General features: G+C 37.2%; 3 protein-coding genes across 11 annotated transcripts in view; 1 reads left to right on the top strand and 2 right to left on the bottom strand.

Annotated features, from left to right (window-relative positions):
- LOC137584209 (cubilin) overlaps positions 1-8,606 on the bottom strand; it is a 48,519-nt gene extending 39,913 nt beyond the window's left edge. For 5 of the 8 annotated variants that reach the window (XR_011033471.1, XR_011033470.1, XR_011033472.1 and 2 more), the window contains exons 1-2: positions 8,184-8,606; positions 1,992-2,131 (exon numbers count right to left, since the gene is read on the bottom strand). The gene's annotated coding sequence lies outside the window, so the exon portion shown is untranslated. The remainder of the gene's footprint in view (positions 1-1,991; positions 2,132-8,183) is intronic. The other 3 variants (XM_068299488.1, XM_068299487.1, XM_068299489.1) reach the window with 1 other exon arrangement.
- Positions 8,607-10,936: 2,330 nt separating this feature from the next.
- Positions 10,937-12,015, top strand: Mpc1 (mitochondrial pyruvate carrier). Its single transcript, XM_068301946.1, has 5 exons — positions 10,937-11,093; positions 11,197-11,339; positions 11,411-11,511; positions 11,779-11,888; positions 11,949-12,015. Exons 2-5 carry the CDS (start codon positions 11,278-11,280, stop codon positions 12,000-12,002), a joined length of 327 nt encoding a protein of 108 aa, XP_068158047.1. The 5' UTR covers positions 10,937-11,093; positions 11,197-11,277; the 3' UTR covers positions 12,003-12,015.
- A 552-nt stretch (positions 12,016-12,567) lies between these two features.
- Xrp1 lies at positions 12,568-26,083 on the bottom strand. 2 transcript variants are annotated; one of them, XM_068301944.1, is made up of 5 exons: positions 25,501-26,083; positions 20,925-21,015; positions 19,031-20,012; positions 13,956-14,707; positions 12,568-13,892 (listed from the first exon to the last, which is right to left on the bottom strand). In XM_068301944.1, the coding sequence occupies exons 3-5, from the start codon at positions 19,767-19,769 to the stop codon at positions 13,320-13,322; spliced, it is 2,064 nt and encodes a 687-aa protein (XP_068158045.1). In that variant the 5' UTR covers positions 19,770-20,012; positions 20,925-21,015; positions 25,501-26,083; the 3' UTR covers positions 12,568-13,319. The 2 variants fall into 2 exon arrangements, with proteins under 2 accessions (XP_068158045.1, XP_068158044.1); XM_068301943.1 differs by lacking the exon at positions 25,501-26,083 and adding an exon at positions 22,075-22,422.
- Positions 26,084-26,554: the final 471 nt, after the last annotated feature.

Below are 26,554 nucleotides of genomic sequence, written 5' to 3'. Positions count from 1 at the left end.
TGAGCTATGCTAACAATCTTGTACTTTATAGCCCGAGCTCGTGTTTAACTATGGTAGAGATGCTGTTGGTGTTGCTGTAGTTGTTGCTGTTGCTGTTGCTGTTGCCGTTGACGTTGCCTTTGCTGTCATTGCCCATTTGCCGTTGTCCTCGGTAATGTTACACGGCTTTTTATCCACCTCGACAACTACAACAGCAACTACAACGACAGCAACACAAAGCAGGTGAAGGATTCACATAAAAATTGTAAAACTGATTTTCTGCAAGCAGCAAACACACAATAGACCAGGACACGACATGACTTTGGCAATATTAAAAATCAAATTAAATTTCAGCTTAACAATACAGAGCTGTAAAAATGTCGCCTACGACCCATATACTCATACATATATTATATATCAAATGCCGTAGACTAACCAGAAACTGCATACAAGTTAAGCCATCCACTTAAAGCCAACTGCGATATAGTTTCATTGACGTTCGCTGTAAAATTTTACACAAATTCGCAATAAAAAACATATCAAATTGATTGAAGTTATAAAACGATAATGCAAATCAAACTGTAATCCTTTTCTGGAGTTGTCATTTCGAATATTTATTCCAAATATGAAAGGCAAAGCAAAGTCAAGTATAGACATAGATATTCCTGCTGACATTAAGTAACTTAAAGAATTTAGCACACTAGATACTACGAAGACTTTGGTCTTTGTTTAATTCTTTATTTATTAATCATTGAAGAACTCGAAGCTTTGTAGAAAACAAATTGATTTGCTTACCGATAAACAAGAAATTCCTACAAGCAAGGTCAATAGATCAAACGACTGATCGAGGCGATGTATCAGCAGCAACTGATTAGCACTCTGCTGACGCTGGCCTAGTCATTCCCTCTCGTATTCCTTCACTTACTCCCTTACTCGCTCGCGCTATGTCAGCATCTATTGCAAGAAGAAGAAGCAGCGAGCAGCTACGCTACCGCTCTCTTCATCACCCTTTCTCATTACCTCACTCACTCCGATATTCATTCCGCCACTCACTCCCCACTCAAGTTCCCGCTTGTGCTACTTCTTCGTCTTTCGCTCCCTACTTAGTGGGACCATGTGTGCAGGTGTCTTTCCCTCTAATTTTTCTTATATACATTCTCCCACTCTCTTTCTTTCCCGCCATCTGAATTTCATTGGAATGCATGGTCGATGCTGGGCAAAGGTCATCCCCGATCTAATTTGTTCTTGGGACTAGTTTTATTTATGAATTCAAACATAATTATGGCGATAAAACAAGAACTAATATTGATTAACTTATTCTTTGGAAAACTGTCAGTCTGTTATTAATATCTAATTAAGATTACCTGTGAAATTCTTGTGATTCATTCATTGTAACTAAATCTACAAATTTTCTACAACCGGAAATCTTGGTCGTTTTGAATATTCCTAAGCCAAACAGTAGATTTAGATAGTAGCAACATAAATTTAAATTAAAATTTTTAACTAACTATCTACATCGATTCTTGTTCCTAAACACGTTTAAAGTAAATCCTTTTCCTAATGCTTTAACCTATTCAGCTTTCAGGCTAGTAAAATGATGCCAAACTTTCTATTCCCTGTGAAAATTCAATAAGTTTATGCCCACAGACTGCACACTATGCAAGTTAAGTTTAGTTTTCAGTTTGTTCTCTACGGCTTCCTACCAATCCTTTTCCACCAATTATACACAGAAGCCTTAAGGGCAGAAACCAAATCTGAATAGGGGGAAATGACGTTGCCGAGATTACACAAGAAGAAACTTTCATAGTCGTTGATTTTTAATCATATCTTTGTCGGGACTAAGGGCACTGCGAAATTAGCACCAAGGCTGGCAGTAAATTGAAAGCGAATGAAATTCAATTGCAATGGGGTTGCCATGGTATCTCTTGGCACCAGGGCAATTAGGCAGCCATCAACATTTGCCAAGCCCCTGCGCCGATCCCTGTTGATATCCCCTCGTCTCCTATACTCACATTTATGCTAGTTGCATCGCATGGTATTTGCTCTTCCAGTTGGGCCATGTTCTTGCCAACGCTACATTTTCAGTTAATTGCTTCAGTCACAGTATGGCAATAAGAGGAAAGTCTTTTGTTCCAATTGTTGAAATCGTTGGCTGTCAAAAAAGGAAAAGAGAGAATGAGTAGAGGCAAATGAAAGCATATTAAATATGTTGATATTAGACAAGATGGCGAATTGCAAACGCCAGCACAATTTTCAAGTGCTACTTATATACATAACTTTCACATATTTAGTTCTGTGGTAAGTTCACCTAAAGATCTTGGTATTAGGGCTAACAAAAAGCAAATTGGGGTAGTACTTGATGGGATTCTATTGTCAATTCAGAGTTCAGAGGATTTCTAAGTCAAATCACACATTAACAAAAAGTTTAAGAATCTGTGAGTTCATGTTGTTTCTGGCCACGTTTAGGTGCAGAAGTTTGCAATATGTTAGCAAATTTGTTTAACTAATGACCACATTAGTTCAAGAAATGATAAATGTTGGAAAATGTATTATTTTTTTTGTCAGAAGTTCTATTGGCTGTGGGATATCTTTTATGGAATGCGACTCACGTATTCCCTGAGCTCATATTCTGTGTTCATAATTGGCCTCAGGACTATGCAAATTGCAAATATGCAATACAAATGAATAGTTTGGCCACGAATGGCATTTAAATGAAACACGCATCAACGAAAGTTAATTGGAAATCCAGAGGCAGAAACGAACGGATAGACAAACAAAGCTTGTATCAATCACAACTGAGCACACACACACACAGCCAGACAGACAGACACACTGGCACACAGACACACAAGAAACAGATAGAACAGAGATAATATAGTGGGAGGGAGCCGGGTGGGGGGCGACTAAATTACAACCAATTTTTATTGCTGCGAAAACAAAAGGCGCACAGCCTATTATCACAAAATGGCGCACAAACACAAACACACACAGACACATATAGTAAAGTCGGCATGGGGCGTGGCACGAATATTTGTCTGTCTGTCTGACTGTTTGACTGTTTCACTGTCTGTCAAGCGCACGTTTTTCACAAAGCACACAATAAATGATAAAACATAAATTCGTACATGTATATGTATGTATGTGTGTGCCTGTGTGTGCTTGTGTGAATGTGTGTGTGTGTGAATTGTAAACTTATGCCCCCCAAAAGGCAAACGCATCTCCACAACTACTCACAATGTGACTAAGGCAGATCGAATTATAATGCCACCTTATCAGTAGCATTTAAATCAGAGCATAAACATCCACACACACACACACACACTCTCTCACATACATATACAACATAAAAATTTCTATGCCGTTCCTGCTGATGCAGTAAAAGAAACCACTGAAGCGGCAGCTGGATAAAAGTTACATTGACATTGCCAAGCATCGGCACATCGAAAGAGCACTAAATAGGGACCGACAGATAGAGAGCGAGCCAGGGATAAAGAGCGAGAGCGAGAGAGTGAGATTGAGAGTAGCAAGTGATAGAGCGAGAGAAGGAGAGAGCACGCCTGCGCATCGTCCATGTCCTAGCACATTAACATAGATACCAACTCTTCGACCGCCACTGCCGTCGCCCTTTTTGTATTTGCAACAACAAAACACAACAAAACGCGAAAATGTTGCTTTTGTGTTTGTCATTTACTTTGCATTCGTTCCCTTCTTTCTTCATTTCTGTCGCTTCGTGCTGGCTGGCTGGCTGGCGTCCCTCTCATTTGCCCGTTTACGCTTTGTCGCATATGTCGCTGCAAATGTATTTAATTGTAAAATAGCGCACAAATGTAGGCAACAAAAATTGTTCTTTTATTTCCTCTGTGTGAGTGTGTGTGTGTGCGCGCCTAATATGTGTGTATTATATGTTATTTATGTATTTGTTTTGGCTCTAGTTTGTTTTCCTATTTTTGCGTTTGCTTTTTTTCTTTTTGTTGTTCTTTTTGTTACTTTTTTTGTTGCCTTGTTTTATGTGCTGCCGCTTAATGACATAACAATTATCTTTTGGACGCATGCTTATGACACTCAAGGGTGCGCTTACCGCACAGCCTCCTCCCAGCTATGAGTCAATTGAAATTGGATTCCATAGGTGATATTTGCGGTTTGGGTTTATTCAAGCTAAGGGTTTCTATAACTGCAGCCTGCGAAACTCTCAAGCAATCATTTAATTAACAATAATCAAAACTTTTTAGCTAAACTTAATCTCTGAATATGAAACCAAGAGTTAAAACTCTTGTCAAATCTTTGTAATCAGAAAGACTTTGCCATTGATAAGTTCCTATAACTCTACCTATAACGTTCTTCTACCTATCATCAATGTATCAAGAACTTGCGAAATTACGCATACGACATGTATGACATAAAACAACTTTTTAAAGTAATTAATCAGTTTCTGGTTTGAATTCATTCTAATTCCGCAACGCAAAATATAATGAAAATAAATATGAATATAGGAAGCAATGTCTTGTTTGATAAGTCTTTGTTTAGGACTTCATTTAAATCTTTTTCAATATTTTGTTTAAAACACATGTTTCTCTAACACTTGACCCCTTTGGGAGTTAACAAGTAAGTTTTGATATTTTCATTTAGTTCTTCCTTCATTTCCGTTTGTGTTATCTCAATCATGTGAACCATAAACAAGTATAATGTTAGATTTGTAGATAGCATTGCATACATATTGTTAAAATGACCAGTCAAATAGCTAGCTACCTGGCTAGTTATGTATGTCTGTGTGTTTGTGTGTGTTTATACATACATATTTCTTATTCTAGATAAACTCCCTAATTGATCATTTGTCCACTCTCACCTGGTCTGCTCTATTATTCGTGCTACCCCTGAGTTGCCTGCTAAACGTTTTGCAAACAACTAGTTTTTTATTCATAAACAAGCAACAACAAAACGTAGCGCACTCTAAACGACCACTTAAGTGTGTTGCCTCAACAACAGCAGCAGCAGAAGCAGCAACAGCAGCAACAACAGCAACAACAGCAACAACAACAACTACAACTAGACAAAGATGCAGGTCCAGTGCTGCACAAGTAGAGCGCATGAATGAATGAATGAATGAATGACAGAATCGCCACTGGCAGAACAGAAAGACAGATAGACAGACAACATGTGTGGGCGTGGCCATTGTTGCCCCCATTGTTGATGCGGTGGCTGCTGCTGTCATTACTCGACATGCTTCTTCTTCTTCTTCTGGTTGTTGTTGTCGTTTTCATCTAAGTGCACACCAAGAGCGCTCCAAAAACGACCAAGTCCTTTGTGTATATGTATCTGTATGTGTGCGTTTCTGTGTATGTGTGTGTGTGTGGGTGAGCGCTTTTGTTTTTGTTTTCTTCCTGCTGTGCCATTTGTGCATGATTATTTTTGCATGCGACTGTGTGAGCAAGTGGAAAACCTCGAATGGTTATAAATGGCCTCTCCATCCGCCCAGTTCCAGTCCCAGTCACTACTCCTTGGCCACCACCACTAAGATGTCATCATTGTTAGCAGCAAAGTCTGCTTATGACTAAGAGATGACAATATGTCCGGTTGTCTACATCTACATATATACATATAGAGTGTACGATTTAGTTTTTACATAGTTACATATGAAATTAAGTCTGTAATTGAAATGAATTGTTTCAGAGTCCACATAGTTATGCAATAGATTTCACTTAATGAAACATTCTATCCTCCTCTCGCATCGATTTCCCTTTGCCCTTTGCCAATCGAACTGAGTATATTTATGTATAATTGATTAACATTGTGAATTGACTGCGTCCACATAATTGAATGAGCCATCTAAAACCCCAAACTTAAGTATCTAAACGGGACAAAAGAGGCAAAAGTAAATGCCGTCACTTCTAAAATTTAGCTAAAGCAGGATTCTGACTAACCTGAATTGACAAATTTAACCGCATTTACATACATTTATCGAGGAGTATACAAAACATAAAGCAGAATATTTAAACTTCAGGAGTTCTTTGTTGCTAATAAAAGAATTAACTGGGTCTTAAAATATCTAGCTAAACTAACAACCTGGTCATCTTTTAGTCTAAAATAATCTTCTTTTAAAGTTAGACTTAGAAAAGGTTTCAACGAAAGTTTTAATTTAAGGCCTAATAGCTACAGCTAGTCAAGTCAAAGATACTACAAATTTACCTACATAAGTCTAAGGTTAGAGCCTTACCTAGTTATCTTAGTCATGGGAAAATCAAAGAGTAAAGTCAATATGGAAATATGATTTACTGTTTCATTACATTTGAAATCTATCACCAATTAGCCATAACATATTAGAAGATTTTATTTCTAATGGGTCTTGGTTTTGGTGAATTGTTTGACCAAATGAAAAGTGTCCGATTAGAGTTGTGAAAACCATATAAATTTTATAAAGGACTATAATTAGATTTACATTTCATCATAATCTATTCAACGAACTATAAAAGGAAACATAACGATTACCAAAAAAAAAGGACATTACAGAATTCAAAAAAGCTAAAACCAAAAGAATTTGTGATCCTTTTATTTCAATACTATAAATTGTGATTTTGCATTTAAATTTTTATTGAAGACGTCCTAACTAAGAAATCATTAAGGAAAAGGTGTGGTCATCGTGTATTTTAGTGTGTGTGTGTGTGTGTTGGTGTGTGCTATTCTCCTGCAAATAAAACTCATTTAGTTGTACAAATGAAACCTTCATTTTGAATTGGCCTTCGCAAACAACATTTAACGCCAATCAATTGTCAGACGCACATTCACACACACACACAGAATCACAGAACAAATAACAACAATTTCGTATGTTTGAGGGAATGGAAGGATAGTAGAGCCCCCAAAAAAGGAACGCCAACAGCAACAACAACAACAGAGAGCAGCACATTTGTAATTAAGAAAGTTTTGGCTGAAAAGCACTTAAATGAAATTTTAATTTATTTCTAAAATGCTGCCAACAATAGTCAAGACAATGTTGAGAGAAAGAAAGAAAGAAGGCAAAAAAGAAATGAAGGAAGTAAAAACAAAAGCGAAACTTTTCTGTTCTATCCTAAAGTGTTTGCCAGGGCGTTGACAGAGAGAGAGAGAAAAAGACTGAAAGGAAAGAAGAAGTAATAACAAACAGGACGAACCTGACTTGGACTGACAATCGGACAGACAGACAGAGCGACAAATAGACCAGTTAGAAAGCAAGAGAAGCTATTAAATATTTAACCTTATCGCAGTTAGTTCTATTGCCATTGCGGTTTCTAAAATAGAGAGAGAGTGAGAGAATAAGAACCAGGACTTTGGGCAACATTAAAAAACCAAAGAAACGACAACAAAAAGTAGCCACCTCAAGGACACCATTATGGCGCCTCATGAAACGCTTAAGCTATCAACACGATATTCGGTAATTAACCCGGCTAAATACGATACGAGAGGAAAATTATGCGGCCAAGAACCAGGAACCAGTAACCTACATCCATACAGATACAAACAAACGAACTCTCATTATGTCAAGACGTGAGTGAGTCCTTAATGTCATCCTAGGAGGAGGCACTTCCTTGAAAAATGAGATCTGGGGTGTGTGTGTGTGTGTGTGTGAGTGTGTGCTTTGTTATCATTATCGTGATTAAAAATTTGCAAAAAAAAACGACATTACTTTTTTTTTGTGTCGTAGACCGCAAACACATTGCGACATTGCCTTTAACAACTGTGCAGCATTCTTATCAGTGCCAGGATGCACACCCCAAGCCCCCTCCGAGCCCTCAAATGTGGTTTGAGGGTGCCCCAAAAGCAACCACCCTCCAATAAAGAACCATTAACAAAGAGTAAAAGCAAAGGAAAAGGAAAAAAAGAGACGGAGCGAGAGAGAGAGTTCAAATGTAACGAAGAGAAAGAGAGAGAGAGAAAGTGCGAAATGGACCACTAAGAGACAAAAAGAGAACTGCAAAGAGAATGCGTCAAAACACACGCCCTTTTGGTTCTTTTTGTCCTAGGATATAACACGCTTTAGCCCACACTGAAGATACTTTCTGATGTCGCTCATTCTTATTTCTCGCCATACTCATAGTTATTATTATTATATATTATAGATACACTTCAATTACATGCAATGAATTGGCGTAAACTTAATAGTTTATAACAATTAGGCGAAACCCAATCGAGTTTCTAAAGTTATAGATTGATATTTTGACATTTTTACGCACCTACAGCCTGGGCTGCTGCATTTGTGGGCAGGGCTCCAGCCCTCTAATTGTTGTAGATGATGTTGATAATGATTAAATACCTTTGTAGTCGTTTTTTTTTTTTTTGTTTAAATATTGAACACTTTGTTAATTTGCACTTTGGTTTTACATTAATTTCAATTGAATTTTGTTTAGCATTCTGCTACTTTCTATTTATATTTTTATTTTTGGTAATTTTCACTTGCACTGGTGTGGGATATATGTATGAGGGGGGGAATCCTTTTTTGCAGGAGGAGAAAATTGTAAAGGATTAGCACTGAGATTATTGCACTTTGTTTGGTTTTCCTGCCTCTGTCTGTGTGTGTTATTGTGTGTGTGTGTGTGTGTATGTTGTCTGAGATGCTGCTGCCTCCTCAAGCGTTTTGCAACTAAATCTAATTCATCCAAGTGCTTTGATATGCCATACAAATCACCTCATCCACAGCATTCGGTTTCTTTCCATTACCAATTTGGCCTCCCTCTTTAGGAATCTCAAGTGGTCAGCAGCACCTCTCACTCGCGCAATGTGTGCCTCCTTCAATTGGCCGAACAATAAAACTCAATTTACATTCTTGATGGAATGATTGAATCAGTAAACAGATTTAGAATTGGACACACTTAAACTATCCTCATAATAGGCAATGGTGCTCTATCCCAACTATGTAATTACGCCTCAATTTGCTCCATTTTGATTTGTTTGTGTCTGTGCTCTCCATGTGTATGCGTGTGTGTTTGCATTTGCACTTATTCAATTTAGAAATTGCCAGTTCAAATAGCTCAAAAAAAGAGATATAATATCTCACTTAATTATTATTGCAAATAATGACAAAGACCTTTACCTAAAATTATATAGGCTAAAATGTTTCTATTTCGATAAAACTAACAAATTATTTTGAAATTATATATTTTTTTTATGAATTTCAAATACTAATTCAAAAGTTCTGTCTTTTTTTTTTGTAATCTTTTTTTTGCGATGGATTTTTGTCATTTCATTTATCTGTTGTTGCGGTTGTCGTTTCAGTTGTCGTCGTTGTTGTTGTTGTTGTTGCTGCTGATGATAAACACAAATTTTTTGGGAGCGGCTCATTTGGTTTTCTCTCTTTTTTTTTTTGCTTGCCATCCGTATTTCTTTGGTTTCTTTGTTTGTTTTTACTTTGAAATTATTAAATTGGCTTTCGAGAGCATTTTATAAATAAAATATATAAAATTTCTCTAAATTTTCTTTTATATTTTGTTGATTTTAATATAGAACAAGTTTTATTGGGTTTATGCTAGGAGGAAAGGGGGCAACAACAAAAAAAAAAAAAAAAAAAAAAAAAAAGGAAAAGAAACCAGCGAAACTCCCACGTTTTGGCCTGTCCTGGCCTTTGTCTGCGCGAGCGGGGGATTGATTTTTCTGGCTAAAGCATACTTTCGGGGGTTGCGGCGTCTGGCGCTGTCGCTGCTGCTGCTGAATGCTGCCTCCGTCGCTTGTCTTTTCATCTTACACAGCAGCAGCAGCAACAACAACAACAACAACAATTTGCGCATATGTAACCAGGAGTAAATTTTTCAATTACAAGAATTTGCTTAGTTTACATTTTTGCTTTCGTTTCCTGTTTTATATTATTTTATTTTTTTGTTTTTTTGGTTTTAGTCATAATTACAATTATTTCTCACAAAATGGCACACTGACCCATACATACACACACACACACACACGCAGCCATACGCACAAGCAGACTCACACACACACACACACACACACAGACTGGAGCGCACGCACATTGCTATGCCTATTCACATTTTTCTTTTTGTTGTTGTTGGCTGGACCATTTACCGTGCCTTTTGATCCTTTTTTAGCCGTCACCGTCATCCGTCGCTCACGAGTTGCAAATTCACACTGAGTCGTTGACTCGGATGCTGCTGCCGCTGTTGTTTGGCTTTTGGTCCTTCGTCCTATTAGTCGGCGCAGTCCCAAAGCATTGCTCCCATTCTCTCTCTCTCTCTCTGAGGGAGTAAAAGTGCTCTTCGTTGTCCTTAAGAGTTCAGTGTGAAAGAAATGCTCTCAAGAGCGGAAACATGTGGCAGATTAAATACTTGAATAACTTGAACGACTTGTCGCCACCAATTATAATAGAGTGTAAAAAAATGCACATTAAAATTAAAAATAATTTAATTGGCCTTGCCCCAACTCACACATAAACACTTTTCAGCGAGTCTGGGATATCAAATTGGGTAATTAAATAATTAACAAACAATATGCATTTATTTGGTAGGCTTCAATTTTATTCAATTTTGAATATCCTAGAAATATTAAAGCAGTTTTTTAGCGGATTAGTAGAAGGATACAAATTAAATTTGATATTTACACCTCTTTTTCACATAAACTTGTTTAAAAAGGAATCTAAACTAAGCTGAAATTCCCATTACATTCATTAAGTTGTTTCATATAAGAGGGGATTCTGCAGACTTATTTTTAACTAATACTATGACAAATAATTTTTACAAAAACGAGTCATATTTTGATCAACCGTTTCTGTATCCCCAATTATAACTTCTGATTTCAGTTCAATTACTGAATGTCGGCAAATATTTGCAATTTGAATATTTATGTACTTTCCGCCCACGACGAAGCAAAAAGGTGCGAAACTTAAACTCGCCGCATTTATGTCGGACTACAAGGTGTGTGGGGTACTTGAATTCGCTTCGCTTTTTGAAACGAATATAATAACGGAAACAGCTGTTCCATCTCAAATTAGTTGTTTTTCTCGCTGCGAATGCGTAATATATTTTGATACATTAAACATTACATAAGTTTTTGGAGCGTGTCACAAATTCTCAGTACCTAAACAAATAGCAATCGGATTCAGATTACTCAGAATTTTTGATATATTACTTCCAAATTTACAGGTAACCCTTCTACACCTGTAAGATCCAGATCCATTGTCTGGAGTCAAGGACCTTGAAATGTTTACAAATCAGTTTTGTGTTTATTATTTTTGTTGTTGTTCAGGTGACGACAAGGTCAAGTGACAAGCAATCCCAGATCCATCACTATCGTTTCGCCCCCATTCCGATCTTTAATTGAAGCAAAATGTCGATCCGACGAACAATGTCCACAACGGCGAGTAAAGAGTGGAGGGACTACTTTATGAGGTGAGCCCTCGCTGTCAATTGGAAATGCAATTTGGATTAGTATTAATCAATTCTCATGCACATATTTACAGCACCCATTTCTGGGGACCAGTTGCCAATTGGGGTATTCCGGTGGCCGCTCTCGCCGATACGCAAAAAAGTCCCAAGTTCATCTCAGGCAAAATGACTCTAGGTAAGGTGACGGGGGGCTCCAAAAACCAGTTTCTACAACACGCGTGTTCGTTTTTTGTTTTTTTTTTTTATAACGATCATCGCAGCTGTCTACAGATTTGGTTTTATAACGTTGTGATAGCCAGATTCCTGGCATTTATATTATATATGTACATATATGTATGTGGCCTGATAAGCAATGCCACCAAAAGCTGATAAGTTGGAAGGCTAATTGAAATGCCCATAGTTTAATAAATGATACAATTTCCCCTCACTATCTATGTTATAGCTCTAACACTCTATTCGTGCATCTTCATGCGATTTGCCTACAAGGTTCAACCCCGCAATTGGTTACTCTTTGCCTGCCATGCCACAAACGCCACTGCCCAGACTATCCAGGTAAAGTCCCATCCACTATATAAAATATCCATTTAATATTTAATGAAAATATTTATGCAGGGTCTACGCTTTCTCAACTATCATTATGGCCAAGAGAAGGAAAAGACGGTGTAAACGATGTCACAAAGCTCAAACTCCAACCCATCCCCTTTAATTCGAAACTTCTAATGCTTGTATCAACAACACCGTGTGGGCCCAATCAAATGTTTACCCAATTGTGTCAATTATCTGAATCGGACACGCAACATGCATATATGTATATTTTTAACCCGTTGTTGGCTGAATCTCAAAATTCGATACAATGGACATATCAAAAGTGCACAAACAATTCCACTGAATCGAGTGTAGACGAGCCAAGACAAGAATGGTGGGTGGGTGTTGGAGCAAACCAAGACCAAGTTCAAGCGGATGAGTCTAGAGAAACCATCACACATGGTTTTAGCTAAATCAATGTATATAAATCTATATAGTAATTCTCCAAGTAACTAACATCATTTGGCAGTCGATCAAAATTTCTAAATTCGTGCAAATATATAAGACAAATCTACTATGTGAATTTAAAAGGGTGTCTTTAGTTTTTTTTATGTGATCGGCCATTCTGTTAATAGTTATTTAATAAAAATTTTAAAATTTATTAAAAATCCCGCTCAACTAGTTTCCATTTGAAATGAGGTATAAATTTTGATTTTGTCATGCTCTCTTGAGGACATGCGCTTTATTTTTATGGTTATTTGTATATAATAGATTGTAAATATATATTTTGTGTTATATATATGTGCAATAACTTTATGCATTTCTCAATTTTAACAATATTTTCAATTTGTTTTTCTTGCAAACTTTTTTTTTGTGGGATTTTTTGTTGTTTTTTTCTTTTTTGTTTGATTTTTTGTTGTTTTTTTTTTTTTAGTTTTTTTTTTTTTTGTTCAATTGATTAATAAACAAATACATGTAATTTCTACAATAATAACATAAAAATTGTTGATACGAAAAAAACATTTAGATAAAATTTGCATAAATCTTGCCAACATAATATACATAAAAATAGACAACTAATAGTAGAAAATAAAAGAAATGTTCGGCTCTATCCAGTTTACTGGCGAGCGAACTCCACAAGGTTCTGTATTAAAATCGTAAGTGATTACGAATTATAAGTTCTTCTCCGTGACATCTGATGGTAGTTGATGTTGATTGGTTTGTTCTTTTGTTTTTGTTTTTTGTGGCACATTTATAAAGTGCCACATTCTAAGTGGATTGCTTTGCGACTCAACAACGATTTCTTAAACCTAACAATGGATGACATATGACATATTCTGCACTTATAGCTAATCACAATGTGCGACAATAGATGTAAATTAATGATAGTTAACGAATTTAATGGCTGGTCTATGGCTACGAGAATCTTTTGTTTTTGTGGGATTTGATGGAATTTGCCTAATCCCGCTCCTGCTTGACAAAGGTACTGTTGTGGTGATGTCGATTCATCAGATAGTCTTTGAACTGCGATGTTTTCTCTTCAGAGCGTTTTAATTGTGCCTTTAGCCGATTATTCTCGGAGACCAGAGTATCCTCTTCCTGCTTCTCGAGCATCTCGCGGGTTCTCGTCTTACGACGGGAAATGCGGCTAGCCTCGTTGTTCTTAATGCGATCCTTGTACGCCTTAACCTCATCGTCGGTCATGCGGGACATAAGCTCAGGATCAGGCCCATCGGCATGCTCCTTGGCTGGACGTCCGCGTTTCCGCTTGTTACCGCTGACGCTGGTATCTGTTGTTGTGAACTGTGAGGTACTTGCAATGGAAACGGCAGGCGAGGCGGGGGCAGTGATGAATCCGGCAAAACCGGTCTGGCATGTGGGTGCAGCTGTACTCGATGAGGACGCCGAATAGGGTGTATTCGGCGCTGAGAAATCGTTGGTCGTTTCTTCCTCGGCGCTGCGTAGATCCTCGATGATTTTGTCATGTGTTGATGCGTTTGGTGTAATGGGTCTGCCAACGGATTGGACATTCTGTGGATGACAAAATCAATTAGTATTTAGATAAAATTGACATTTTACTGTATCATTGCTTACCGTCTCCCAGGATAGAACATCATTGATTATCTGGGGAGTTCCAATCACGTCTGAACGGTCAAGGAGGGGTGATGATGTTGTGAGGTTGAGTATTAATTTGCTGCGTTTTTGTGGTTGTGTCTCCGGCTCCAAAGTTGCCGATCGCTTTAATGCTGTGCTTCCACCGACACTGTTCAAGATGTTTTGTAGGACCTCAGCAACGTTTTCGTTCTGCTCGGGCTCCATATTAGCGCCGAAATCAACGCCCAAGTGACCAAAGCCCAAGGACTCTTGACTGCAGACATAGATGCCGCCACCCTCATTGCTGTTTTCGTCGGCCAGAAGTGGCTGTTCGGTGAAGTATTTGGTTTGACTGTATGATGGAATGATTGAACTCTGCGATTGGCTGCTGCACAGCATGGGATTTTGTGAATTTATCATTATGTTGTCGATATCCAAGTCGAGTGATGATGGTTGTTGATAAAAGTCGATGCCGCGCATAGCACCCATATCGCAGATCTCGTCCTCACCGAGCGAGGACAATTCTGCCAGGTCTTCTATTGATGTAGGTAAGTAATCGTTGTTGATGTTGTCGCTGCTTTCCATATCCAGATTGCACTGATCCATTTTCTTCTGCTCAATGTGATCCTCGGTAATCAGGTTTATATCAAAGTCAAAATCAAGTATGTCCGTCTCCGTAAATGTCTCCTTTCCTTTATCGCTTCCGCTGCTGCTGCTAGTTGACGAAGTTGCTTCTATATCTTGCAGGTATTCTACGATAAAAGGCAAAATATTATTAGTACAAAAATTTACTTTCAACATCTTGTAACAGTCAATCTGTTATTTTTATAATGAGTTCTTGTGATTTAAATTCGAGTTCTGTGTGCATTAAAAGATTAGCATACTTTCAGGTTGACCCTAACATAATCATGTTGTTAACAGTTGAAGTTAACATTGTTGTGAAATTCAAAGCAGCGAAGAAGATCACAAAAGGGAATAGAAAAGCGGTAAAAAAGAACGAAAGAAAAAAGGGCAAAATAGCAAACAAAGCCAAGAATTAGGCCTTGAAGGCAAATAATATACAAAAAAAATATATTTTGTGTAACATAATTTTTTTCAAATGATATGATGAAAAATGATTGTATGATTGAATAATATGTATGTATGTATGTACATATGTATGTCTGTGTGTACCGGAAACGAAAAAAAAACTAATTCTTTAGGCCTGTCTGAAAAAAAATGTATCTAAATTCCCTTTAAAATAATTCATTTACTTTCTTTGTTCTAAATTGTTAAAGTATCTTATACATAGATATTTCAGCAAACCCTCAAAAGGAGGGGAAATTACAGCTGTGAATATCAGCCGGTGGTACCTCAGAGCATTTGAGAGTACGTTAAGAGAGAGAAAGAGAGAGGCTAGCAACGTTGCACACACATTGATAAGCGGTTCACCTATACATACATATTACTGAAATAACATGACACACACCAGGCTGCGACGTCACAACAAAAACAGAACATGATCATTCTCGTCCACTTTCGCTTTCCACTAAACAAAAATTATTAAACATTTAGTGCGTAAAATGTGAAATGAATAATTAATTTCGCCAATAATTCTTTTGAAAAGTGCATTTCTGAAGTATGTATTTACTCAGGTCAGAATAGGAAATCTAGTTTTTTGTTTGAAGAAAAAGAATTACATATTTTTTTTTATGAGTATATGAATGGATAATATTTGTATGTTCACATTATTAATTGAGCACCAAAGTATTTATCAATTTTAATATTCACCTTTGGTAAGTAAGCCCAAGATGCAGACGTTGATTTATCCGCTACAGTAAACTGCCTCTTTACAATGCGACGAACAATAAGTAACTGCGGCTACGTTAGCCGACGATGGCCCTATATGTATACATTTAATTCAGAGGAGCAACAGGCGAAATGCCGAACATGTATCTCGTGAGCGATCGGAAGAGCAGTAGGCCATAGATATGTATGTATGTACATACATATGTACTTAAGCACAAGCAGAACTGCCCCCACTCAACAAGTGTTAACCAGTTCACTATTGTCATCCCATTCTGGCCTTTGGCGACATGATTGTTGGTATGAATGTTTGGGGTTATACAGAGAGACAGAGAGCTCTGTTAAGGGAATCTTCTTTGTTGGTGTGTGTGAGTATTCGGCGGGGTAATATGGACGCATACATGTGCAGAAATTTTGACGGTCATAGGATGAACTACCAACAATCGGAAAGAGGGGTTAACAATATTTGACCAATACTATTGCAATTAGAATTTCATCACAACGGCAGAAAGTTCCCGATTAACTTTACCATGTAAGTTTCAATTAAAGATTTAAAAAACATTTATAAATACATACATGATTGTGCTCCAATCTACAAGTAAGTCGCACAAAGGAAAATTGTCAAATACTAACGCATTAGCACAAACAAAACAAATATACCACAGAAATCAAATGTAACGCAAATAGACATGAAAAATAAAACATTTAATTAATGTTTAGTTACCCTAGAGTTAAAGGGTCGTATACGCAATTCGCAAAATAATAAGGGAGAGAGCCAACATAAGTATGTTGATGTTTTTATGCAAGTATGCGTAAGTATGCATGTATTTGTGATATACAACCGGCCGGCAACACTCTTAGAGTGAGAGCGCAATAAATGTTCGATCACCCAGTGATGTATGTACGTACATACATACATACACAAGTGGGACAGAGCAAGAAAATCAGAGCACGCAAAGCAGGTTGTCGCTACCTGTGTAAACATTCCTCTTATTGAATTTCATAACAAAATCGACAATATCGGAAATAGTGCAAAATATAATATACATATATGTTATTTCTTTCTTTGATAAAACAATAATTCATTTATACCATATATGGCATTAAATGCTCTCCCAAAAGACACGACATGGAAAGCAAATTGCGTTGCAATAACATTTGGATGGTGTGAGCGTCTTACTTAAGGCAAGAAACAACGTCAGCGAAGTGATGAATCAGATTTGATTATAATTTTATGTGGTGTTTGTCAAAATAATGCATTTCAAGTAGTCAAAAGACTGGCTATTGCAACGGCAACTACATACATGGCGCATACGCAATGCGTTCGTTGTATGAACACGAAAACACAGTTTAAATGCCCCTCTCAAAGAAAGAACTATTTGTCCCTCTCACACACCAAGTTGTCTCTCTCTCTCTCTCTCTCTCTCTCTCTCTCTCTCTCTCTCGCTGTCGCTCTGATAATGCCCCACTATAGTTGGGAACAAACATTCTCTCAATTTGGAGCCCATCACTCTCTCAATTTTTGCACATTCATTCTTTATTGAATTTCACAACAACTTTTGAGGAAGGAAAACCTAACTACATGGCGAACCCCCGCAAAAAAAGAACAAAGATGTTATCGAAATTTGATTACAATTAACATAATCGAAATGTTATCAATTTGTTGACGACTTTTCTAATTTTCTCACATATTCTAATAGTATTTCTAGTTGAAAGTACAAACACAAAAGAATGCAAAGTCATTTGCCGGCAATGGCGGAAAAGAAAAATGTGCTCAGAGAATTTGGGTCGAAAAACAGCTGTGGGCATTGCACTTGACTTTTGTTTGTGTGTTGTGATGTCACAACGCTTATGTATGTATGTATACTTATTGATGTATTCATTCACCTTGATGTACATTCAATTGAATTTCAAACGGTTTACTATTTGGAGATAGCTTTACAGCGACTTTAGATGTATTTTTAGATAATCTAAGGCGCACTTTAGTGATAATTTGGAAATGTACATAAATTCACACCTCAGCGGCATGGTTTCTAATACACACGTATGTCTTTTTGGGGGCCTAAGAGAAAATCTGGCGATTTAAGCCAAATATGATGGCCATACGTATACGTGACAGATGACTGATATCACAATTTGCGTAATTGGCTACGTGGCTTTTGAAAAGACAAAGAAAATTGGCTATTTACTTTTACTAGTATATGTGATAACAAAACATATATCTAACTCCAAGTAGAGCTAGACAATTAGACAAACATATAAAACTCATTGAATACTTTGATCACTGCTACTAAATTACATGACTCATTGACTTAATTGTGAGAGAACACGATACATACAAGTAATATACACACAAATCGAACTTTGTATATTTTAATACACTAGAAAAAGTAACTACTAGAGCAACGGAATGACATAATCTTAACTAATAACTACTCAGTAACTCAAAGAAAATGTTATTTTACTTGATGTAAAGCTGAAGATGTCGAATCCCTATAATCAGATTTTGAGATATTTATAAAAATTTGTCTACATTTTCCTACAAATTCAATTATTTTGATTCTGTGAGAGATTTCATCCAGTGCAAATTATCTAAGGAAAAGTAATCAGGTGACTATTCAATTTAAGCTATTTTAGAATGTTAAAACTTGTCAATGTTTAATCGATTTTTATCTAATAGTTGCTTATCATGATTATAATATACACACCTACACACACACACATACATACATATATGTTTCTGCCTGTCGAATCGAAAGATGATGAGTAATTTTGCTAAATATTCTAAACTATAGATTTATAGTGGAACTAAAGTAAGTTGTTTTTGTAAGGAAAGAGTAGGATGAAGAAATGGAAATCAAAATAACAAACAAATAGTTAAATATGGACACCCATTGACTGCTGTTTATGTACACTTTGGATACATATTGATTGGACTTGAATTGACAATATCGCACGTTCTGGTTTCGTACGCTTCGTCAATGGGTCATTGCACTGTGATCTTCGCCAAAACGTCATATACGTGGTGAATGTACCTCGATGTCATGGGCAGTGATGGCACCCAACTCTCCACTAACACCCCCGCAGATCTCGGCGGGGAGGAGGGCGCTGGGATAACAGGGGCGAAAGGGACAGAATGGGTGCCTCGTTATGCCTAATATCTGACTCTTTCTCTAACTGATTGTTTTGCAAATGTGTTGTTAGTCACACTTATTACGAACTCGCTTTCGAACTCGAACAGTAATGAGAGAGTGCTGGTACATATGACACACACAAAACACAGTACTCACCATCAATGAACACCGGAACATCTATCTCTTCAACTGTAGCAGTAGGCATTGCTCCACTCACATCCTGGTGGGACGACTGCTCGTCGGCACCTGTTAGCTGTATACCAGCCATTGACGCCAATGTCTGTGGCATTCTTGAAACCTGGACCGTCTCCGTCACCATCTCTGTAGCCGTCGGTGGACCGAATGTTTGGTCTATCGCGACTGGGTGGCTCATCGCTGAGCTTTGCTGTTTGTTGTATATTGTCATCCCAGGCGTTGAAGAGGCCGTACCTAAACGGTATGCAGTCGCCGCTATTGTAGAGTTTACTGAAGAGCTCGTCTGAGGCGTAGTACGCTTCACTGGCGACGGTGTTGATACCGGCCCTGGTAAAAAGGGTATTCTTATAAGACGAGTTCGAGGCGCTGTCTGCTCTGCCCTGTTGCTCTTGTTGTTGTTGCTGCTGCTGGGCACCTTGATTAGTATGATCCTTGGATGTGGATGCGTATTTATAACGATTGGTATTGTTGTTGTAGTTGTTGTTGTTGGTGTTTCCTTCGTTATCGACTCTTCCGACATAGGCGAATCCGTCATAGGCGCCGTTTGCGTTATTCTCCTCTGAGAGCAAGTGCAATTCTTTGAGTAATTTGTCTCGCCAGAGGCTTTCGCTTCTGTTTGCTTTTTCTCTTTCTGCTGTGCTAAATCGGAAGCCACCGTCTCGTATGTTGTTGCCCGAACTTGTGCCGGCTCCCGGATCATCAATATTATATCCTTGGGATTTTCTGCAGTCCTTTTGATTTTGGGCTGAAGTGTTATTGCCGTTGTTGTTTGAAGAAACGATGTTGTTGCTGCTGATGTTGTTGTTGTTGTTGATGATGTTGCTGCTGCTGATCGATTGGTTGTTGGTCTGCTCGTTGTAGTGGTTGCTGTGGTTGTAGGATTCGCTCTTGGGCCTGGTTTGGCTGGCTTGGGTGTCGACAGAGAGTGCCATTTTGAACGCGGCTGCTTATATCGAATATAAGACGCATTTATATCGTTTCAAAATGGTTTAGGTGAACGGTTATCGGTTCGACAGGATTTTTGAGAATTATTTTTGGGGAATCATTTGAATCAAAGACAGGATTTGTTGTTGAGTGGAGCAAGCGCAGTTTAGAGTTTTTGGGTTTTTGGTATTTTTGGTTTTTATGTGAAAGAAAATAGACAAAAGAAAAAAGATTTTGTTATTACACATATCGACGATGTGGAAACACTCGTGCCACAGATGTCCCATGGCCCAATGTTGTTGGTTTTTGGGGTTAACAATGTACAGAAATGCGTAAAGCTTTGTGTCTGATTGATTGGCATACATGCTGGACATTGGGTGTAGGGATATCAATTGATGATCCTTGATATCCCTTGCCCATTATGTGTTTGACAGCTTTTTTTTTTTTTTTGATGATTATTCTTGGTGGTTTGGGTGGGTTGTTAAGTGGATGAGTGGTGTATAAATATTTTTTCTTATATATTTTCTTTGTTTTTTTTCTGTGGCTTGTTATTTTTTATCCTTTTTCTTTATCCTTTTTTCTTTTGTCTTGCTCTTTTCCATTTTTTGCTTTTTTCTTTTTTTTTTTTTTTGTATATATACATTTTTATTTTGTTTTTTTTTTTGGATTATATCCTTTTTTCATTGGAATTACTCCTTTTTTGGTATGGAATTACTCCTTTTTTGGTATGGAATTACTCCTTTTTTAATATGGAATTACTCCTTTTTTCATATGGAATTGCTCCTTTTTTCGTATTAGTAGTTTTTTTTTTTTTTTTTTTCATAAAACATTCTTAAATGACTAATTGTTGTTAACCAATTTGATTGGCCGGGAATGCATATATGAGACAATTGACTTATAGATCTATGTAATATGTAGAAAGGATACTCACTTTTAATTTACCGTTAGAAAGAAACAATGAAATTGTTAGGGTACCACCAAACAAGCTCTAAAAAGAGTGGTCGACGCAAGTTCCCTTTAGACTGAAATGAAATATAGAAAGATCATTATTATTTATATGTTTAACTAAAGGGCGAGGTGTAAATAAGAAATCTCTTTAATGATAACATTTCAATTGTAACACCCTTAAGTAGGAGAAACTAGAGATAACAAACTATAGACACACAAAATTAGTTCCTCATTCGATAAACGAAAACAGATAGAAAAACAGCTTAGACCGAGATAAGCCCCTGAAAGCAATATTGATCGAGCAAAAAGCTTTTCATTTCAGATGTTCGCTTTTACACTAAATAAAAATGAATTTCACAACAAGCCAAACGCAATATGGCGGCCATCAGGCAACAGGTTTGTCCAAACTAATGAGGGGGACATGAGCGGTGGGGGCCCACTTATAATCAGCACTTAGTTACGCCCCATCATAGTCCAGTGTTCAACTAACACCCTAAGTATTAGTCTATTATTTAGATATTTGTGCATTTGGGACACGTATGTGGCAGGTATCTACACCCTATGGGGGTGTGGGTATAGCTCTACGTTATCTCGTTTAAATATCTCAAAAACAACAGAGAGAAAAAACGCGACCACTGCCAATTATCAAGCAATGGAAAAATACTGAAAGCGCACGACATGTTTGCTAAATAATTGTTAAGTCCCCTGCCACCCATCCATCCATCCACGCGCCTTTAACCACTTCACACGAAAACAACAACAAAGAAAGCAATAAAATAATTACATGTCACAGAAATATAGAAAAAGAGCAAACAAAGTACTTAACACAAAAAAAAAAATCCCTTAATGTAAATTTGATGATACCCCCTGGCCATGGTTTTTTTAGACCCGGCAAGGTTAGTGGGCGAGAGGGGTAGGTTGGCAGCGGGGGGGAGGGGAGGGGGTTTGCTGACGTCTTTTTGGTTGCTTATCTGAACAATACATTGTGATTGTTGGTTGTTTTTGCAATTCAATATGGCCGCCGAGCTTTTTTCTTTCACTTAGTACAAATTAATTAGCCACTAGAGATGCCCTTTAAATTTGTTCTATTTGTTGTTTTTTTTTTTTGGTTTTTGTATATTTCACTTATGTACATAATCTTTTTGGAAGATGTCTTCAAGCGCTGTTGTCCGGTTATTCAAAAACCCGACCGAAAAAATTCACAAAACTCTTTGCTAACGACGCAATTTACTGGGTGGCTCCTCGCACCACCACACAAAAGTCTCTATGTATTTGCCGTTGCTCGGAAATCCTCTGGTTTTTTGACTATTCCACAAAGTTGAAGTTGTTGCTCTGCCTTGAACAACAACAGCAACAATAACAGATGTTGAAGTTTTGTTTTAGTTTTTTAACTCAGTTCCTTAATGTGCACAGGAATTTCTCTATATTTATTTTCACTTGGCGAGAGTTGATTTGGACTGAGTCAACTGTCTGCTTGTAGTATTCACTGGGAATTGATCGAGGAGTTGTAGTCAAACGGACGGCCGACCTAGTCAGAAAAGTGTTTCTCACTGTTGGTTTGCCAGTTCTCGGAATTTAGTTTCGTTGTGAAATTCAAAAAGCACTGTGAAAACCAGTTTGCATAGCCAGATACATTGGGTGTGAGTGTGTGCGAGAGCTTTACACAGATACACACACATGCTTGAACACAGATACAACGCAGCAAACACAACAAGTGTGCGAGTGAGCAAGTCGAAAACAAAAAGTATCTTACGGATGCCAAAGCAGCTGACGCTATGCCAGTGAAACAATTTCCCTTACATCTGCTTTCAAGTTGAAGGCAAACCAGAACCCGGCCGGCGTTCTCACACACAATGCTTACCAGTGGATGTCATATATGTAGATACATATATACATACATATATGGATGATTTGGTGGTTGAATGTCTTGTACACTTTTAACGATGAGTCACCCCAAACTTTTCATAAGAAATGCAGTTTTATGATTTTCTAAGCCAGTCGCTCTACTTGTTCCTAACTGACCTAGCACAATTAGAATATTGTAAATGAATCTTAGAAATGGTGACCTAGAACTATTTGAAAACCTTTAACGAGAAAAATATATGGCCAAATGTTGGTTACCTTAAGACTCCGACAAACTTTCCTCTCTTACAAACGGAACTCCACCACACAAAAATTAATTAAAATGTTAATTAAGATAATTAAATTTAGACAAAGTTTTTAATAACTACTAATGAATATTATTTATCCATTTCAATAGTCTTCAAGTCTCAAATTCTCACTCATGACAATATTGCGCAGCGAGCAAAGGAAGTAAGTGGTTCACATGGTTTAAGTACAATGGGGGATTCACCGCAAAGACCACAGTTTGTCCCTAGTATTATTGAAGACAAAATTGAGGAAGGACGACTTAGGTTAAATAGCCATACGAAAATTTAATAGTCAATGACTTCTGCATGTAAGGCTTTAGACTGTTTTAAGGTATTAAAAGGTCACACAAATCGCTTTTTATTGTTGGTCTAAATCCAATATCAATGGTCAAGATATATAGAAGCAGTTCTCAGCACTCAATTTTGAAAACTAAAGAATAGCAATGTCTTCTGTAAGTCAAGAGCCAACTTGCCTCCAATTAGTCTTCCAATTTTGCGTTAATGATTCCAAATATCAGGAAATCGTAAGCCTATTTTGTGTACTAAGGATAATTGCAGTGGAGTATGGACCTTACTTTTCGCCCACACCTCGAACCCAAGGGGGATTTTTTGTCGGTCTATCTATCTCGTTTCTTGAAAGCTTCACTTCAATACATTCAACTTGTTGAACTTTCATGCAATGGTATTTGTGAGATACATTTTTTGTTGGTGTGCACAGATAAAAGCTCGTGGATTTCACAAGTTTCGTGCTTGCCAAGCTTTCATCTGATGGCCATAATTAAAAAAACTCATGAGTCATGCTGAAATTTGAAAAAATAATGACCAACAGCCTTTCTTGCCTTGCCCTCTGCCGCACACTTTGCCAAATCGCCGTCATGTGATGTAGGTATGTGTGTTTGTAATGAGTTTGTTTTGGCTAATGAAAGGGGTGGGGGTGGTGGCAAGAAGAAGGGAAAGAGCCAACAGTTGAAAAGCTCACACACAATTCTTGGAAATTTTCTACCTAAGTTAGCATACAACGCACACACACACACACATGAATTCTAAATGCCATTTGGCGGCTTTCTGATTGTTGGCACCGATCGCAGACTGGCACGAGATTTCGAATGTGACAAACAACCTAAAAGACAGACCTACACACACACACACACAAATAAATAGGCACTGGCAATTCGTCAAAATGGCCAAATGACATAGGGCAAAATTGTTAATGAGGGGGAGGATAGCAAAGATCCACGTCAATTGTGGCCAACCGATAGTTATTTGGATATATGTATAATAATGATACAAGTAATTGACTTATACGTGTTGCCTTCTTTTTTGTCATGGCTTATCAGTCGAATCGATTTGGACTGTGTCGTTGTTTTTATACCATTTCCATACTGTTATCTTATCTAATCGTTATCTTATCGTTCTTAGAGCAACTAATGCAGTTTGCAAATAACACAAAATTGGCAAAAAGTTGACTGGAAAACTATTTGTCGTTCATATTTATTGGTTCGAAAGCACTTTAACTCATTTGTCCTCTAGAGAGATGGACTCGATATGATCTCTTGAAAATGTTCTTGAGTTTCTCTTGATAAGATAACTCTTATAAGATCGTATCTCGAAATCATATCTAAATACTATTTAGTTTCAATAAGCTGATAAATTTTGAGTAATAATCCACAAAGACTACTTGAGTAGTTACGTAATGAGTCCATAAATCAAAGTTACTAAAACAGTTAAATAGATAAGCTTATCTTTAGGTAAACTTGTCTTAAAAGAAAGAAAAGTCTTAGTACTTGTTCTAACATGCACCCATAAAGTGACTAGTTTTATTAAAGTCGCCAAAACGATGACGTAGATCATATTTGTTTGAAGTTTTAGTCATGCCGCAATACTTAGAAGTATCATATTTTATATTAAGTATACTAATATTTGTTAGCAATGTCTGTCAATGGGCTTAAGTTAATGACAATTGGAGAAAACTAAGATATAAACCTTTTTTACTAAGGACTAAATTGTCTAAGGTGGATGGTAATGTGAGTGTCATACTAAGCATGGCCAAGATAGTCTATGTTTCATTTCTATTTCTCAAATAAGAGTGAAGAGTAAGAGTTGAGATACTTCAAAGTTTGTAAATTGATCTCTTCTTTAATGAAACTTGGAAGTCTTTTGTATTCATTTAGATATCTTTGCTGTCATCTGCAATAATAAACTTAGATTCTCATACTTTTACAGGGTATTTTCTGTTCAGTTAATCAATCAGGCACGTTTTTAATGTATGTTGCCCTTGTAGATTTATGTGTATATCAGAAAAGGGGCTCGTAATGTTGCTATTGTAAATGTGTAGTAATAGTGTCAATGACATTTTCTAGCAACAATGTTGCTAAGCTCGGCCATTCGGCCATTATGTTGCCAACTTACCGTCCATCATGGTGGGTGGTGTTGCTGCCATAGCAGGCAAGTTCCCAATGATGACACAAATCTAAATAGTTTCTCTGTAGTTGCGGTTTAACTCGATTTAATTCTAGAGATTCGTTTATTAGTTTTCTGCGATTTCTGCGTATTTACACCTCAAAAGCGAATAAAGCGCTGACGAAAGTTACCACGAATAATAATGTCACGTTTCTTTCGTAGCAACTTGGAACGCTTCAAAAGAAACTTCTTGTTGGTAGTTGTGCCGGTACCGCCCAGGGTGGTTGTTGTTGTTGTATTTTGGTAACAATAGTTAATATTATTATTATTATGCCAGTTACGCATACGCATACACATGCACTGATTATCGTTTATCATGGGAACTTGCTGCTGCTGCGAATGTTGCACACACATGAGGACAACGACAGGCGAATGTTGCATGACGTTGTTGCTCAACTTCTTGTTGGATTCCTGCTCCTGTACGCTTTTTGCTGTTGTTTTTGCAACAGAAGCGACACGGATCATAATATATATATTTGATGGCAATTAAAACTATATATATCTAGATATATAGTTTCGATTTAGTCAAAGTATAGTCAAGTTTTAACGATTTCTTTCAACACTTTTACACACACTCGTATCTTGGATAGTTGTTGTTGTTGTTGTTGTTGGTTAAATATTTATCTCAGATTCTCTGTATACAAATCTCAAATCTATTGCGTCTTTCGCAAATTGTTTTTCAAGATAATAATATTCGCACTTTGCTCTTTTCACACTGAAAGGGATTATTGTTGTTGTTTCTTTATTGTATTTGTTTTTTTTTTTTTTGGACAAACAAAAATTATTGTTCTATGAATAGGAAATCTTTATAACGATGTTCAGATGTCGATGCCATTAAGAATTTTTAACTTGAATGGACATACAGAAAAAGCACTTGGAAATTTCACAAATTTCTCTTTGATTTACACAATTTGAATTGTCGTTGTTGTTGTTGTTGCTGTTTTTGCAATGATTAAAGCGCTTTTATTTGCTTAGCTTTTGCTGCGATACGTTTCATAAAATG

This window comes from Drosophila tropicalis, unplaced genomic scaffold (genome assembly GCF_018151085.1).
Source record: "Drosophila tropicalis isolate 14030-0801.00 unplaced genomic scaffold, ASM1815108v1 contig_878, whole genome shotgun sequence".
NCBI classification, from domain to species: Eukaryota; Metazoa; Arthropoda; class Insecta; order Diptera; family Drosophilidae; genus Drosophila; species Drosophila tropicalis.
This window is presented reverse-complemented; position numbering and strand designations above follow the sequence as displayed.

Bases quoted from the DNA above. Each gene is read 5' to 3' on its own strand.
- Xrp1 (XM_068301944.1), bottom strand. From the start codon at position 19,769: ATGATCCGGGAGCCGGCACAAGTTCGGGCAACAACATACGAGACGGTG. The intron at 14,708-19,030 runs GTGAGTACTGTG...CTTTTATCGTAG, and splicing joins TGTTCCGGTGTTCATTGATG to AATACCTGCAAGATATAGAA. The intron at 13,893-13,955 runs GTAAGCAATGAT...TGTCATCCACAG, and splicing joins ATGTTCTATCCTGGGAGACG to AATGTCCAATCCGTTGGCAG.
- Mpc1 (XM_068301946.1), top strand. From the start codon at position 11,278: ATGTCGATCCGACGAACAATGTCCACAACGGCGAGTAAAGAGTGGAGG. The intron at 11,340-11,410 runs GTGAGCCCTCGC...ACATATTTACAG, and splicing joins TGGAGGGACTACTTTATGAG to CACCCATTTCTGGGGACCAG. The intron at 11,512-11,778 runs GTAAGGTGACGG...TCTATGTTATAG, and splicing joins CTCAGGCAAAATGACTCTAG to CTCTAACACTCTATTCGTGC.